The sequence below is a fragment of the Neoarius graeffei genome, chromosome 23 (genome assembly GCF_027579695.1).
Source record: "Neoarius graeffei isolate fNeoGra1 chromosome 23, fNeoGra1.pri, whole genome shotgun sequence".
Lineage (NCBI taxonomy): Eukaryota > Metazoa > Chordata > Actinopteri > Siluriformes > Ariidae > Neoarius > Neoarius graeffei.
Genome location: NC_083591.1, coordinates 27,130,889 through 27,147,532, shown reverse-complemented (window position 1 = coordinate 27,147,532; position 16,644 = coordinate 27,130,889). Strand labels below are relative to the sequence as shown.

The following is a 16,644-nucleotide window of genomic DNA, read 5'->3' as shown; positions in this document are numbered from 1 at the left end:
TTCAAAATGTAACATGTCAAAATCTGAAACAACTCACTTCTTGTTGGGCGTGGCTAATGCAACATATTACAGATGTGTTCACCACACGTGTACCATATTTGGTGCATGTACGTGAAACTATATGCCGGGCACAAGACCAAATTTCAAATGGTGGCACTATCGAGTCACTGGGCTACACCCAGGGCCAAAGCTCTATCGCTGAGTGTCACAAGACGACACCTTATGAATCCAACAGAGTTCTTGCACCTTCGGTACTTGAGTCCTAATTGAAACACATTTCAACTTAAATGTGCAAGTCTTTAGATTAGATAATGAGTTATCTGGACTGATTGAGTTTGTGTATGTTAATACAGAAATTCTATTAATACTAATTAATATAATATTATAGAAACTTTACTGGTACAAAAACTGGCCTTTGTACATGGTCCAGATGCCAGGCTTTTAAAAAGTACATAAATCTCTACAATGACATATTCTAAATCATTAAGAGGTAAAGAATCACCACTATTTCACCTTTCTTTTGCGTGTGGTAAGAACTTGAAATGGCTGAATCTGCTTTTTCTCTCTGTCCCATGCAACCACCTCAGAGTCCAACACGCAGCTAAGCACAGATTCCTTCTTTATCTGAGAAGTAAACAAATTTCAATACATAAGCTTCAGTTATGAATGTGTATAGACTGACAAGATATGTGCAAGCTGCTCCTGGATGTGTGCAAGCGTGTATATGATATGAAGGGATAGACTGATGGGGTGAAAAGGGGGAGAGGGAGGCAGATGCAAGTGGAAAAATTTAAATAAAATACAAGAACAAAGGAGACAGACAGCACATTAGACTGAATTCAGCACACAGAGTTGAATGTGTGCAGATTCGCTGATAAGGGAAAAAGCAGTACTGTGTGAGCTACTACTACTACTACTACTGTGTGTAAGGGAAAAATAACAGAGACCACAAGGACCTTGTCCGTGCTGAAGACTAGAAATTGTGGGCTCTAGAAATGTATTGCTTTAACAGCTGTGTGCGTATATGGTTGTGAGACCTGTGGGATCCGCAAAATGACATCAGGGTATTTGCTGGTGTTGTCCTCCTGGTTTCGGCTGAAGATACGAACCTCACCACTCTCAAGAATGTGAATCTATCCAACAGAAGCCAAAAAAATTAAACTGAGTGAAACGTAATTTATTATATCTTATTTAAAGCATACATATAGCAACGAGCACAACAAGCAGAACAAAACTTTTGGCTCACAGTTGGGGAATGTTTTCAAAACAAATCCGACCAGATGCAGGCATTTGAATTTCATTTTGAAATGGATTTCCAAAAAAGGCAAGTCTGCAAGCCCCAGCAACAGAGACTGGGCAACAATGAAATACAACAATCTGTTTTCATTTTATATACTAGCTGCATATTTTAAATGCTTGACAGAATATGGCTGCCCTCTGACCTGCATTCTAAATCATTTTTAATCTATAATTCTTATTTGTCATTTTTTTCCTGATTGTAAAGGTGGCAAATTGCTCATCTGCTACAGATGTGATAGATTGCGCACCCCCCAATACAATAATCCCTACAATTTTTCTTATGTTTAAAGTTAGAAGTTTCATTAAAAAGTAGACTGAAATCTCACTATGTACACCCACAAGCACACACACCTGCGCTCGCTCTCCATCATATTTGTATTCGCAGGTGAAAGCAGCTTCATCAAATCTTTTCATCACTTCCCCTACTCCCTTAGTTGGGTGGGCCAGCATGGGGCGCAGGGGCACACCTAGAATGCGCGTGCGCGCACACACACACACACACACACACACACACACACACACACAGTAAAATTCAATGGAAGTCACTGTGGCTGAACTCTTGCAAATAGATGAAAAATCATGTATTTCACCAAAAATGATGTGGAAGTGCATATGTCCATTTTTGTTTGTTTATTTCTAGGCTTTCTGCATGCATTGTTTTTAGTAAGGAGCTAGTTTAACAAATGCTGCACTAAAAACTCAGCCTGATGTCTAATGTCTAAAACCTTGCTAATTAAGTGTCTCTTCCCCCCACACACACACTTTTAAAGTTTTTGACCACAGCAGAACAAATGGACACGTTACCAGTTAAATTTACAGTCAGATTCCAACTGTCAAAATTTCCATGATGCACCTGTGCAATTGCATTACCATGAAAACAGATTTATTTATAAGCTGTACATAAAACAGCAGGCAAAATTTTAGTGTTTAAATGAAAAAACCTGATTAAAAAAAATAAGGAAACTTTAGCCAACAGTAAATTAATTCATGGAATTAATACACGATTATTTTAGCACTTTAAAAAAAAAAAGCATTGAAAGTGAAGAGATGCAAGGAGGGCAATGAAGATGTTTCAATGCTACAGGGGCGATGAGATGAGACTGATGTGGATGCTAATGATCAAAGTGATTATATATGTTTACGATGGGGAAATGTGTAATCTTTCATAAAGGGTAACATTTTTCCAATCTCCAACTCGATCTGCTTACAAATATAGAGGTAGAAGGCACTTGTGACAGCCTGACAACTCAGGAAAATTGTGAAACAGGTAACAATAATTCCTACGGACAATGTACAGATGTAGTCTTAAGGACTCAAAATCATTTATGTTGTAAATATGTTTCTAATATGGTTCAAACATTGTCCTTTTTATCTAAAAAATATTATGCAAGGAATAAAACCTGAGGCATGCTGTTCTAAAAAAAATAATCCAAACCAAAATCCTTTTTTTTTTAATTAGTAACATCATGCCATTTCAACAACAGCTAGTTCCAGTCTACTAATTTGATTAGATGAGCAGCGTTCTAAGAGTGCTTACATTTAGAACAACTGCACTGGGCTGTTTCACTGTTGGTATCTCTCCATTTGTCTGTGTTTGAGTTCGGAATGATTACTACAAATGTGTTGGTGGCAGCATCACAGGTCACAGCAAGCAATACTTTTAAGGATTTTTTTTTTTTACTTAAAATAGCAAAGCTTGTCAGATGAAGATAAAAAGGAAGACAGGATGCCAACTTCAGCAGAAGCACCTTCAACAGGAATGTCCAAATCAATGTGAGCTAACTAGCAAGCAAGACTAACATTACAGAATGTAATGTAACAAGCCAGGCAAAGAGAGAAAAAAGGAAGCAGCCCTGAGTCCCACTGAACTCTGTTGCCTGCAACGTCTGTGGCCGACTGTGCGCCTCAAGACTAGGTCTTCATTCCCACATGAGGACTCATCCTGGCAAATTATCTGACTGCCTACTCATCATATATATATATATTTTTTCCCTCCACACAAGTCCTAAATGTAGATAAAGAGAACCCACTTAAATGAGACAAAAATATTATACTTGGTCATTTATTTATTTATTTATTGAGGAAAATGATCCAATATTACATATCTGGGAGTGGCAAAAGTATGTGAACCTCTAGGATTAGCAGTTAATTTGAAGGTGAAATTAGAGTCAGGTGTTTTCAATCAATGGGATGACAATCAGGTGTGAGTGGTCACCCTGTTTTATTTAAAGAACAGGGATCTATCAAAGTCTGCTCTTCACAACACATGTTTGTGGAAGTGTATCACGGCACGAACAAAGGAGATTTCTGAGGACCTCAGAAAAAGCGTTGTTGATGCTCATCAGGCTGGAAAAGGTTACAAAACCATCTCTAAAGAGTTTGGACTCCACCAATCCACAGTCAGACAGATTGTGTACAAATGGAGAAAATTCAAGACTGGATGGAAGCAACCTGATGCTCGCTGTATCCCTCTGCCAGCAGGGATGGTGCTAGGATTTTTCATTTAGTGTCCAGGGACCCACATAACTGCCCAAATTGGAGTCCCTGACATTTTTGTGGGTCCCATACACATATATATATATATACACACACACACACACACACACACACACACACACACACACACACTGGTGGGGGGCGGGGGAACGAAGTCCCCCTGAAGCTGACGGACTTTGGGCTTTTTTGACAGTGAAACTGGCCAATAAATGGATAGGAAATGCTAAATCATTGTTAAAATCATTTTACAAAAAATTAACACATTCTTACTGTACATATCATCTTTGTCAATCTGAGACTCATTTGATATTTCAATTGACACTGATGCGCCTGTTGTGCATCCCTGAATTAATTATATTTTTTTCTGTGTGTGAAAAATAAATGAACTTACATGCATAAACAAAATACCCAATGACAATAAATGCATACATTTTTTACAATACACATAATGTTAATTGGGTGAAACCACTCCAATCCATGCACAAGCTAGTGCGCATGCCCGACACTGGCACTACAAAGCCACCCCGGCCTCCGTAGTTCGGGCCCTTTGACCCAGGAACGCAGAGGTCCTGCAGTAAACAAACAGTGAAGCAACGGGAAAATATCTCTCTCACCTACACGATCACAGATACATAAAATAAAAGACCTGAACTTAATTAATGTGTGTGTGTGTGTGTGTGCTGTCATATGATTACTGTAACGGTGTATGGTCAGAAAAGACGATTGAGAAGCGCAACCGTTGCACTATAACGCTACAAACACCCGGAAAGTTATTTAGCTACTGGCTAGCTGCAGCTTGTAGCCTCCAGCGTTACTATGTGTCAGTATAGCGTAATGTGGTGTGGTGTAGTGTAACGCAGGGATAGCCCCGTATGCATTTGTTTAATGGTCTTCTGTGCGTTAAATAGTTACAAAATTATAATAAAGCGAATACTTTACAATTTATTTGGTGTATACTGATGAAGTTACGTTTTTTGTTTTTGGCCAAGGGAAGGGTGGCAGGCCAGAATTATAATGTGGTGGTGCACCACTTTAAAAGCGCCTGTGGAGAACACTGATTTTATATATATCTGCCATACAGTCGCAGTATGCTGCCATGATCTTGCCTTCTAAATACACTGGAGATGCTAAAGGCTTCCAAAAGTACAGATGCCTACCAATATTTCAAGTCAGGTTTTGTGCTTGCCAGAATATTATTGGAAATTCCCGATAAAGATAGATACCTTATCATGACAAAGGTAAGCTCAAACGTAGACTTTTAATCGTAATAAACAAGCCAGGGCACATATCTAGCATAATTTATGGTCTTTAGCCTCGTCTACATTATCAGTACATAAACATGCTGCTAGTCTAACCAAACATTAAGTCTAATAAAATATATCGTGTCCAAAGCCCACATCCAGATATACATTTGAACGTTGCACAGAGCTTTTCACACCAACTATAAAATGTTCTCCATACACACGGGAATGTTTTGCTGGCATCCAGTTTAACTGCAGCTTGCCATTTTTCTTGTCTTTCTGGGTTCACCGGGAAGCACTGAAAAGTTAAACCAGGCTCATCTCCACATCTGTTATTACATCCAAAAAGCACTACAGGTCTCTGGCATTGTCCTTTTAGATGTAATTTCTACAAGTTTATCTGCAAATGTTTTCTGAATTGGGCTTACAACTGCTTGCATACACCTGTGCCGGTTGGTGGCAAACACAAAGCTCACCATGCAACATGGCCAGATAAACAAATCCACAGTTGCGATGACATGTAAATGCAACCACGATGTTGTGATCTTTTTGTTCTCTTCACTTTTGCTTTGTTTGTTAAACAACATAATCTAACAGATTTGCCAAAGCAATCGGGAAAAATTCTTCAAGTAGGAGTCCTGCATCCCAGAACGCATTAAAAGAAAAGAAAACCCATTTTTAAAATACAGTTATGAAAACAAATTATGATAGAAACTAACAATTCATGTGAATAATTGAAAATAAGAAGCTCACACAACTAAAATATCCATCTCCAAAAGTCAAGTTTCTATGCAGAATGGAAGATTTCATGGAGGCTGCCATTGCAAATATTTTAACCAATCAGAAAAATCGCCCTGATCGTTTCCGGCAGTGCTCTGACATCATTTGAGTGCAAGACACAGAAGCTCCGCAGAGCAAGTAAGGCTTGAAGCTGCCCTTGGCTGGAAATTTTTTCATTAAAAGTTTATATGAAAAAAATTTAAATTCCATTTCTTTAACAAAAAAATGGAGGGGGAAAGATAATACTGAGATCACTGATAAACAGCGAGGGAATCGTGAACAGCTGATGTATTCCTATGTGACTGAATGCAGGGAGATAACTTTTCATATTTATATCCCTGGTACAAGTAGTGCTGCCGTGACAGCCTCATTCTGTGGACTTGTAACCTTGCTAGACAACCTACAAACAGATCTGCATACAATCTGACTTACCTAAATCTGTCCAAGAGGCAAGTGCACGAGTTTTTACACGTTCCTGGCAGCATAAGCATTCGTTAGCACGCTTAGCATGCTTTCCACTCATTCATGAAAAACTTCCTCGTGAAGATGTCACCAGGCTACCCTACCGTAATTACCGTAGTAGTGTGCCCAACCCCCGCAGCAACGCAGAAAGAGGGTAAACAAACACTGCTTCACGCAGCTCGTGTGCTCAGAACATTTTAAAGAAAATTGTTTCACTCAAAAAACTCAGATGCACCAGCATTAGGAATACTGTACAAGCGAGCGCTGAATCCAGATGCGGTTCCTACAATCTTCAGCCAAAAAGCGGACAAGACGGTCAGTAGTCCGCAAAAGAGAAGTTCAAAGGATAAGAGCACACATTTATGGCTTCCCTAAGTTTTTATTAAGCATGATATGTTATTTTGAGTTCCTTTGGGCAGAAACATAATTGCTGATGCAGCTAAGCAGCTTGATGTTTGTTGGGTGTCTTGCATTGATTCGGTATTGTCAGAAAAGCCTCGGTAATGACTAACTAAAACAACTCTATAAATATTGTTCACTTGTGTGTAACTAATTGATATGATAATGCTTGTTTTTCACAATCATCATTATTCGTGTCATTGTCCGAAATACTTGAGGAAATCAGTGAAGAAATGTCACTGGCGCTATAGTCCATTCTGTAGAATATGGCTGTGTATTGTAAGTGACATCACACTTTAAGGAAACTATTCGGAGTTCTTTTAGGTATACAGGAATTTGTTTGTGGAATAGCCGACCTCAATCACTGCAATCTAGTCAAACACATGATAATTTTAAGAAACAGGTAAAACAGTTTTTATGGAGTAAATTCCAAACCCAATTTTAGGATGTACATATAACTAATTTTTAATCATTTTGGTGCCATTTCCGTAATGTAGTTGTACTCTGTGATAATTACAGTTAGCATATATTTTTTTGTTTATGACTTACATGTATCATTGTTTATACAATTTTGTCAATTTATTATTGTCTCTTAAATTTTATTGTTTTCTGCTGTCATCAAGAGGACCACATTGGAAATAAGTGTATTTTATACTTTGTGTTGTCCTCAGTGCTATTTATACTGTATCTTTTAACATGTATGAATTTTAGCAAATAAATCCATACCATACCAGCAGCTCGGGTGTTTCTGGCAATATTTCCGCCTTTTTCAAACAAGTGCATCTTCCTGTAATGGTCACATGAATCCTGTATAGTAAAGCAGTGTTTGTTTACCCTCTTTCCGCATTGCCGCGGGGGTTGGACTGCCTACTACGGTAATTACAGTAGGCTAGCCTGGGGATGTCTTGATGCTTTTCATGAATGAGTCGAGAGCATGCTAATGAGTAGTATAACACACAGTTTCAGCCTCGTTTTACAGGTAAAGAGTTCAGGTTTGTCCATAAGTCAGGGCTGCAGCTCATTAATACACTATTTCAGATGTATAGTGAAGAGAAAAAAAAAAAAAAAACACACCACACGACTAGACCTTTCGCTTTGCCCCTTCAGTGCTGAAGTATACACTCAGCCTTGCACCCAAATGACGTCACGCATCGCCCTTCCAACAGGCAACATGGCAGCCTCCTGGTGGCATTAGAGCAGCGATACAAAAATGCTCACAACTTTCTTATACAGTAAATGGTCAAACATGCCTGAAGCTTTTCTTAAGAGCTCTCAGTATTACAAGCTAACAACCCATGTATGTATTTACTTTGCATTTTGTATTCCTTTAAAATTCTGAACATGCATTTTTTTTTGGTATATTTGTGCATAAAAATACACATTTCTGTGTTAACATGATCCCTGGCCAGTAAAGCCAGAACTGAACTCTTCTTTTTCTCACTCAAACCTTTTCTTTTTAAATCTTTTGTATTCCAATTAAATTTAAGGTACTACTAGCATAATTTTTGCCTTCCATCATATTGGTCCTACTGCAAGAGAATAGTGATGACCACAGCAGTGGTTTATTATTATTTTCCTCGTTAAATAAGATTTTGTTCAGGTGATCACCTAATCAGTACGTAATTAAGTAAAATAATTTGTGCTTGTGCTGGAATTCCAGCACAAACACTGGAATTAAATGGCTGCCATTCCAGAGCTGTCTACACACACACACACGTGTATATCCAATGGCACCACGAATGTTGACAACCACATACGATTAAGGCACAAAGAGCACGAGTGATTAACAGCAGAGCAATATTAAATGGGGTTGATTACCTGGAGTAAGTTTGCAGTGATTGGGCAGTTCATCTATGCCCAACTTCAACACAACAGGGATGATGACATCATAATTTGGCATTTCACTAGATAGAACACAGCAAAAGCTGGTAAATTATCAAGCAAGATATAAATGGTTTTAGTTAATAACCCAGTTTATTACAAAGCTTCTATGCTAGGTTTGTGCTAACATATTTGAAATTTGTGCAGTGACAATTATCCAACAGCCAAAACTCTAAGCCACTCAAAAGCAATGTCTCAGAATTGTTTGTTGAACCTTTTAAATAAAGTGCACATGAAGTGCACATTTTCCCCCGTTTTTACCTACTTTGCAATAGGTCAATAAAAAACACTTGTACATGGAAAAATCTGTAAAGACAAAAAAAAACCCTCTTAAAAAATTTAGTTGACATCCCCAACTACAGTATATCTCCCCCCAAAAAAAATAATAATAAAGGAGTGGCGTGAATCACAAGCCTCTTACGCTCAAGGTCGTTCAAATGAAACAGAAACAGACTATGAAGTTTTTAAACAGCCAGTATGCACTATAGGGAAACAAACCGCTTGCTGATGTCGAAGACAATGAGTGCGTTTACATGCACATAGAGAAAATCGAATTTCTGCCGTTGCGCGACTGAAATCGAAGTTCTAAATGGCATGGAAACACCTTAGCTAGGCTGAAATTGAACCGAACTTGATTTCTCGTAATCGAGCTACACGACCTAGATTATGCGATTTTTGCCGAGCTACTTAGTGCATGTAAACCCTATCGAGATACGTAGTCGAGCTACTTACTTCAGCACTGCCCCTTCCGGAAGTGACGAGACCACAAGCGGGAAACACAGCCTCGGTCGGCATGACACTTCACCTTAGCCGCCACTTTATTAGGAACACTTGTGTCTGGGCATGTACGCACCCATTTCCAATTAGTTGGTAAGTTATTAGCATGTTAGCAGGCTAACAGTTAATATGTTCACCATTACAGATCAACTTCAACTTAGTGGCCATTTTATTAGGAACACTTCTGTTTGTACATACAAACTACACTCTTCTTGTGAACACGGAACTGACAACTTTGTTTATACTCTTGAATAGCTCTTCTTCATGACGACAACCGGAAGTGTACCAACACGATGGGGCGTGTAGCGCCACCTGTGGCTCAGGTGCACAATGTACCTCACACAATAGCTCGATTTCCTTGTGTGCATGTAGGATTGGATTTCTCTGGCACCCCTGCTGGGACCCTTTGCTCGATTACCGACGGTAGCTCGATTTGGATGTGCATGTAAACGTACTGAATGATGAGCAAGACCAACACAATGAACAAGCTGATGCCGATGATCTTATTCAAACAGTATTAGAAGCACATGATGAAAGAACAGTAGCAGTTGAGGCTTGTTAAGTTTTAAACTACATCATTTGAATAAAATAATTCCCTGAAGGGCGGGCGGCACAGTGGTGTAGTGGTTAGCACTGTTGCCTCACAGCAAGAAGGTTCTGGGTTTGAGCCCAGTGGCCGGCGAGGGCCTTTCTATGTGGAGTTTGCATGTTCTCCCCATGTCTGTGTGGGTTTCCTTCAGGTGCTCCGGTTTCCCCAACAGTCCAAAGACATGCAGGTTAGGCTAATTAACGGCTCTAAATTGACCGCAGGTGTGAATGGTTGTTTGTCTCTATGTGTCAGCCTTGTGATGATCTGCTGACTTGTCCTCTCGCCCATAGTCAGCTGGAATAGGCTCCAGCTTGCCCACGACCCTGCACAGGATAAGCGGTTACGGACAAGGGATGGATGGATTGACTCCTTGAAGGAAAGGAAAAGCAAAACAAATTGTGTGTCGTATATAGCACTGTTTGTATGACTGTGATAGACTGATCTCTATATAGAGCTCAGTGCTGTGATATCACAGAGCTATACCACTAGCATAACAGCATGAAATACAAAATGAAACCTAGCTTTTCGTTTTCATTTTCCCTTTAGTGGTGTTGATGAGGCTCTTTATGAAGCAATACCTTGTTTTCTTGCATAATGAAAAACAGGGGTTGCTTGTGTCTAAGTGTCAGCCCTGTGATGACCTGGCGACTTGTCCAGGGTGTACCCCGCCTTTCACCCATAGTCAGCTGGGATAGGCTCCAGCTTGCCTGCGACCCTGTAGAACAGGATAAAGCGGCTAGAGATAATGAGATGAGATCAGATGAAAAACAGGCAAGCCTGAATGTTTTTTCATTTTTTACATCTCTACAAGAAGTCTTGAGTGGCTTAGAGTTTTTAGAGGATGAAGGTCCATAAAACGAACACTAAGAACAAATCATGCAATGCAGATTGTTCACTTGCTACTGACATAAAATATAACGTTTTGTTGTATAAACTTACTTGTCTTTTTTTGGCATTCACTGATGATTTCTTGTGGGGGTTCCCCCCGAGAGAGTTTCTGGTTGGAATAGAATACCTTCTTTCATAACAGCCATTTTTGAAACACGCTGAATATTTGCTCAGCAGTTTGCGAAAGTCCGGATAATGCCGCTACACAAATTTGACCCAGTTTCATCTTAAGCCGGACTGAATAGGAACTGATGCATCCTTATACCGGGGTCAAAAGTTGTGTTCATACAACTAACATTATTTGGTGCTCCAGCGACACAATATCGACCTCTTTTTTTTTTTTTGCATTTACTATCCGTCATAGTGAAATGCTGTATGTTATAGTGCTTTTGCAACCAACGTCACATCACAGCGGTGTTGTATGATGTGTTTTGGCTGCGAGTTACGAACGAACAACGTTTACGTAAACCCACTAAAACGTCAGTTATTATTATTATTGCTGTCTCAAACTTCACAGTTGTATGTTTCCACAGTATATTTATTGAAATATTAAAAAATTGCTTTACATGCAGTTTAAAAATGCAACTTGCAGTGAAAGAAAACACACTGTCACTGTCAGCTTTTCTGTTTGATAGACACATTGAGAGAATGTTTGGGTGTGTACCAGTAAGTCTGTTTAAGGATGAGTCCTTTTTCCTCGAACCATGCTCTCCTGCTCTCCGCACTCATCCCCTTTCCTGCATCAATCACAGCTGGTGGGAATTCTGGACATGCACACAGATCACCACCAATCATGTGACAGCAGTTCAATGCAAAAAAATCATGCAGGTAATGTTAATATCAAACATGATAATGAAGAAAGTCTGATCAGATTGGGGGGGGGGGGGGGGGGGGGCAATTCACAACAGTTGGCCATATCAAGAACTCCATCCAGGAGGTAAGCATATCTGTGTTAAAGTCAACAATTCAGAGAGGATTTCACCAGAGTAAATACAGAGGGTTTAACCACAAGATGTAAACCTCAAAAGACAGGAAAGACCAGATTAGAGTTGACCAAAAACTTTTTTTAAAGCCTGTACAGTTCTGGAACAACATTCCTGTGGACAGAGGACACAAGAATCAACTTGTACCAGAACGACAGGAAGAGAGGAGTGTGGAGAAGGGAAGGAACTGCTCATGATCTGAAGCATACCACTACCATATGATATATGAGATTGTATGGCTGCCAGTGGAACTGGATCCTTTGTATTTATTGATGGGACTGCTGACAAAAGCAGCAGGATGAATTCTGAAGTATATTAGGGCTATATTATTTGCTCAGATTCAGTCAAATGCTTCAAAACTTGTTGGAAGGTACTTCACAGTGCAGTGGACAAATGACCCGAAGCATATTTTAAAGGCAATCCAAGCCTTTTTTTTTAATGGCAAAGAAGTGGATAGTTCTACAATGGCCAAGTCAATTTTGTTAATTATACGTGATGTTTACCTTGACCTGGTGGACTCAGACATACTGCTTGACTCAGAGCAGCTAAAACACTCTGCTCAGCCAATCCAATCCTCAGTTTGCCTGTCAATGACCTACCAACCAAAACCAAGCACTCAATCACAATATACACAAGGTTAGCAACACTGCTATGCCTAATTACTTGTCCCAAGCACACACATTTAGCAAGACATTATGATTAATCCACAAGCAAAATCATTTTGGTTATTAAAATAACCAATGAATGTAAATATCAGGATGTGTATCTATATATACAATAAACATGCAAGGTGCAAGCAATGCAGCCTCACATACTGGCATGCAAAATTATGGTTACACTGCAAAAAATGATATTTTAGCAAGTGAAGATATCTTGAAAATAGTTGAAACAATCTAACATTTCCTATAAGAAGAATACAAGACACCAATTCTGAGATTATTAAACTTAGTTCTAGATTCCAACCAACTTATTCTAAGATGTCTTATCAAGTAAAAATATCTGTCCATGCAGCAAGATAATTTCACTAGTATTAAGGAATTTTCTCTTGAAACTCAGTTTTCAATTTTTTGCAGTGTAGACTGTCAAAGTTAAGTAGCATATTTTATGAGAACAATTATAAAGATGATCCACATATAAAGTTCAAAGGGGTCACTGACCGTACAATGTATCTGGCCTCTGAGAAACGACAAGCTACAAACAGACCCTTGATGATGTCAATTTTCTTATTCATTGCCTGTAGAAAGACGACAAGCAGATGGAATTAGAAGATAAATGAAAGCAGGGATGGCCAGAAAAATACAGTTTGTTGCAGTGGTTGCCAAATCTTTTCAGTAGAGCACACCCATGCTACTCAGGAACTTTAAAGGAGATACGCAGAACCATGGCCTCACTTTTTGTTTATAAATGCCTTGAGACCTTAAGAATGGCATATGAATAGTTTTAAGCGTTAACAATAAATCTAATATAGTAATTTTTATGATTAAAATGATTCATATAGGTAGCGGTCTGAGTGAATGCCCTTGACATCTGTGACGTCACAGTGGGAAGGTTCTCTGTCTCATCGTCATTTTCACTATACTAAAACACAGAGCTAACTGCAACTTCGATCCTCCATTTTGAGCTAATTTATCGCCATGCCATGTAGATGTGTTGCTGGCGGGTGCAGCAACATGACAGAAGGTGGATTTATGTTGCATTCATGGCTCAAGAATGATCAAACCGCAAAGATTTGGACGTGTTTTGCAAGAAATTCACGGGCACATTTTACTGAGGACTCATATGAAACCTCTGATCTGTTGAGAAGCGTTGGCTATAAGCCCACATTGAAAGAGGGTGCAGTACCAGCAATGAAAGGAAAAGAAAACTACAAGAAAAGGAAAGTAAGTTCATTTGCACTAGTTCTCCCGGAGTGTAAGCTGAGCAGTAATGGCGGAGTACTCAGTATGGAGAAAATGGAGAATGAGTGGACCAGTCGTCAGATTTCTCCGCTGGATATGCTTGCCTCAGCAGCAATATCTCGCCCTTACGTGGAAGAAGCGAATGAATGAAGAACTGAACGAGGAACTGATAGTCCGATTGTTTTGAAAGCATCTGCCATAAGATCGAACTTCAAGAAGTGAGAACACAGACAGGTAAGATGCGACTCTCATTTGGTTACATCACAACAACACTTGTTTACCTGCATTTAGATTAATACATATAACTTGTATTGTGTATTTAAGTTACCGGTATAATATTATTTAATTTGCTTCAGAATGTAATTGTCTCAGTTCATCTGATTATTTAATTAGCCTTTTACGTTTTATTAGTGAAAATGCATGCATGTACATGTATGTTGCATAAGTTATAACACCTATCCTGTTTTAATGAGAGTCACATGAGACTTTCAGTTCAATTCCATCCAATTCTCTAGACGGCTTTGTTCTCTGGCTTTATTTTGTCAGGTGGGGGCCTCCATGGCCGACGTGTTACTATCGGATTCACTTGCCGACGGTTCTAATTGATACGGTTCTACGTGTATAGCAGTAGCATGTACACACACTTCAATTTCAGGACTATCACAGTCAGATGTATTACTATCTGAGGAATCCGAAGAATCTCCAATAAATTCGAATGAAGAGGCCATTGCAACCACTCTCGCCTGCCGAGTCTGGCTTTGGTCTATAGCTGTCAAAGGCCTCGGCCTTAAAACAGGTTACCGCTGTGACGTCACACACTCAGGGCTGGCTGGCTCAGCGGGGCAGCTCAAATGCCCACTTTGCAGTCAATTTTAACTCTCAAAAAGATATGTTTTTATCCCCATTTATGCAGCATACAAGGAGTCAAGGATGGAGATACTATTCACTCAGAAATGTATTTAAAAATAAAGGTTCTGCATATCTCCTTCAAAGTCAGTTATGGGGGGGGGACACACCACTTTCAGCCTTTTTTCTGTTTAAACTAGTGTATTTTTTTAACCATTTTCAGCCTCCTAATAAATATAGTTAATTGTTGTTAACTATACACATGCCCAAATATCAACCAAGAACACATTGATTTTTCTTCACATTAACAAACTTGAAACATTCTCCATTTACCTGCATAGAAAGTGAAGGCTCTGCATCTATGTACATCTTTCAAGCACCAGAAATTACTAAATGTGAGATGGAGGAATGGGGCAGGGCTTCCAGAGTATGAGAGTTAATATTATGGAGTTCAAAACACCGACACAAGTGTCAGTCATTCCAGATTCATGTGTTGTTTGGCTCACCTGCTATGTTTATTATAGAGGGAGGGAGGAGGAAATGGTCTCTTTTTTTTTTTTTTTTTGTTTAAAGTGACAGTTTGTTCCAGTGTACTCAGATGTTAAAATGTCAAGCCAAAATGCAAGGCTGGTAGATGTGATTAAAATTTAAATATATATATATTTTTAGTATTTTCCATTTCACCCCCTTACATCTCACTAGGAGGTCACACCAAACAGTTTGAATAACTCCGCTCTAAATCATGACTGTACTCACAGAATTTCCACTCATGTTGCCAATCTCCTTTAGTTTGCTGAACACGCCCACTGCAGTCAGATTTGCTGGTGTAAACATCATTCTCTGGTTGCTACGGGAACTCTCAGCTACCAATCCTAGGTCACCTTTTTCCTGGGCCTCCATCTTGATTTTGTCCAGCTGACGCCCTGGTAAAAATAATAAACAAGATGTGAAGTGAAATTGGGTTTGGGCAGTTAAGCAATCATAGCATCAAAAAGGCTGAAAGAGCAATTAGCTTGTCAAAATAACAATGCTTCTTAGCCTTGATCCAAGATGGCCTTGTACATGTTCCTTCTGCTCACCAGTTGCCTGGGCAACAGCCTTCATCAGTACTGTTTCCCCTATGCCTAGCTCTAGCCCCTGATAGGCAGGGCCAAGCTGATTCAGACACAGGTACAGGCAGCACAAGAGGTCATCTGCAAACAAATGAAACACAAATCTCAAGGAGATAAATCAACGAAGTAGACCAATATGAAAGCTGATTTGAAACTGCCTCACTTTAAACTACCCAAGCAGGTGATTCCATGTTCAATGCACTCACAAACAAACTGCTGCAATCTTTTCCCACTGGCTGTTGAAATCCAACAAATGTGAAGTGTAAGCATCCCCAACAACTAGTTGGGGCAGCAGATGTTCAAATGTGTTACAGACAAAAACTAATAAAAGCTAATTAAAGCAACATAAATAATACTTGTTGTGGCAGCGGGGGCGTGGTCAAGCGCCGGTCTGCGACAGGAGGGCGGAGTCAGGGAAGGTAAGTGGCAGAATCACTACACCTGACGGCAATTAACCTGTTTGTGTGTGTGTCTTCCCAGTGACCGCGCCCTATTTAAGGAGGGAGAGCGAGAGCAGAGGAGCTCTTCCCGGAACCAGACGCCGAGTGTGTGTGTGTGTCTGTACACTTTAAACCCTAGTTGTTACACTGAAAAGCGTGACAATAAAAACAGTGTATCAACCTGATCTCTGTCCTGCCGTCCTCTGTGCGCCACTCATACCTGTCGAACTGCTACAGTGGTGCTGAAACCCGGAAGAAAGTGGAGCACCAGCCGATCAGCCCCATGGAGTCCTCCCCATTCGCCGACCTGGTCCACGCCCTCGCCACGGCCCAGCAAAGCCAGCACCAGGCGCTCGTCACCCTCCGAAAGGAACAAGAGCGACGCTTCGAGGCCCTGGTGCTGGCCCAGCAAGAAGACCGAGAGGCGTTCCGGCACCTCCTTGGGTCGGCGGAGTCCACCAGCGCTCCTACCGTGGGCCCGTCTCCCCTCACCAAGATGGGCCCGCAGGACGACCCCGAGGTGTTCATCACGCTCTTCGAGCAAGTCGCAGAA

The 16,644-nt window shown here is 40.1% G+C and overlaps 1 protein-coding gene across 4 annotated transcripts in view; it reads right to left on the bottom strand.

Annotated features, from left to right (window-relative positions):
- The window catches only part of lig1 (ligase I, DNA, ATP-dependent), a 101,625-nt gene that overhangs the window by 38,624 nt on the left and 46,357 nt on the right, over window positions 1–16,644 (bottom strand). For all 4 annotated transcript variants that reach the window (XM_060906000.1, XM_060905997.1, XM_060905998.1 and 1 more), the window contains exons 11-19: window positions 15,619–15,732; window positions 15,296–15,462; window positions 12,953–13,029; window positions 12,299–12,390; window positions 11,477–11,576; window positions 8,496–8,581; window positions 1,651–1,766; window positions 1,038–1,133; window positions 514–624 (exon numbers count right to left, since the gene is read on the bottom strand). In XM_060906000.1, the coding sequence (XP_060761983.1) occupies window positions 514–624; window positions 1,038–1,133; window positions 1,651–1,766; window positions 8,496–8,581; window positions 11,477–11,576; window positions 12,299–12,390; window positions 12,953–13,029; window positions 15,296–15,462; window positions 15,619–15,732 (959 nt within the window). The remainder of the gene's footprint in view (window positions 1–513; window positions 625–1,037; window positions 1,134–1,650; window positions 1,767–8,495; window positions 8,582–11,476; window positions 11,577–12,298; window positions 12,391–12,952; window positions 13,030–15,295; window positions 15,463–15,618; window positions 15,733–16,644) is intronic.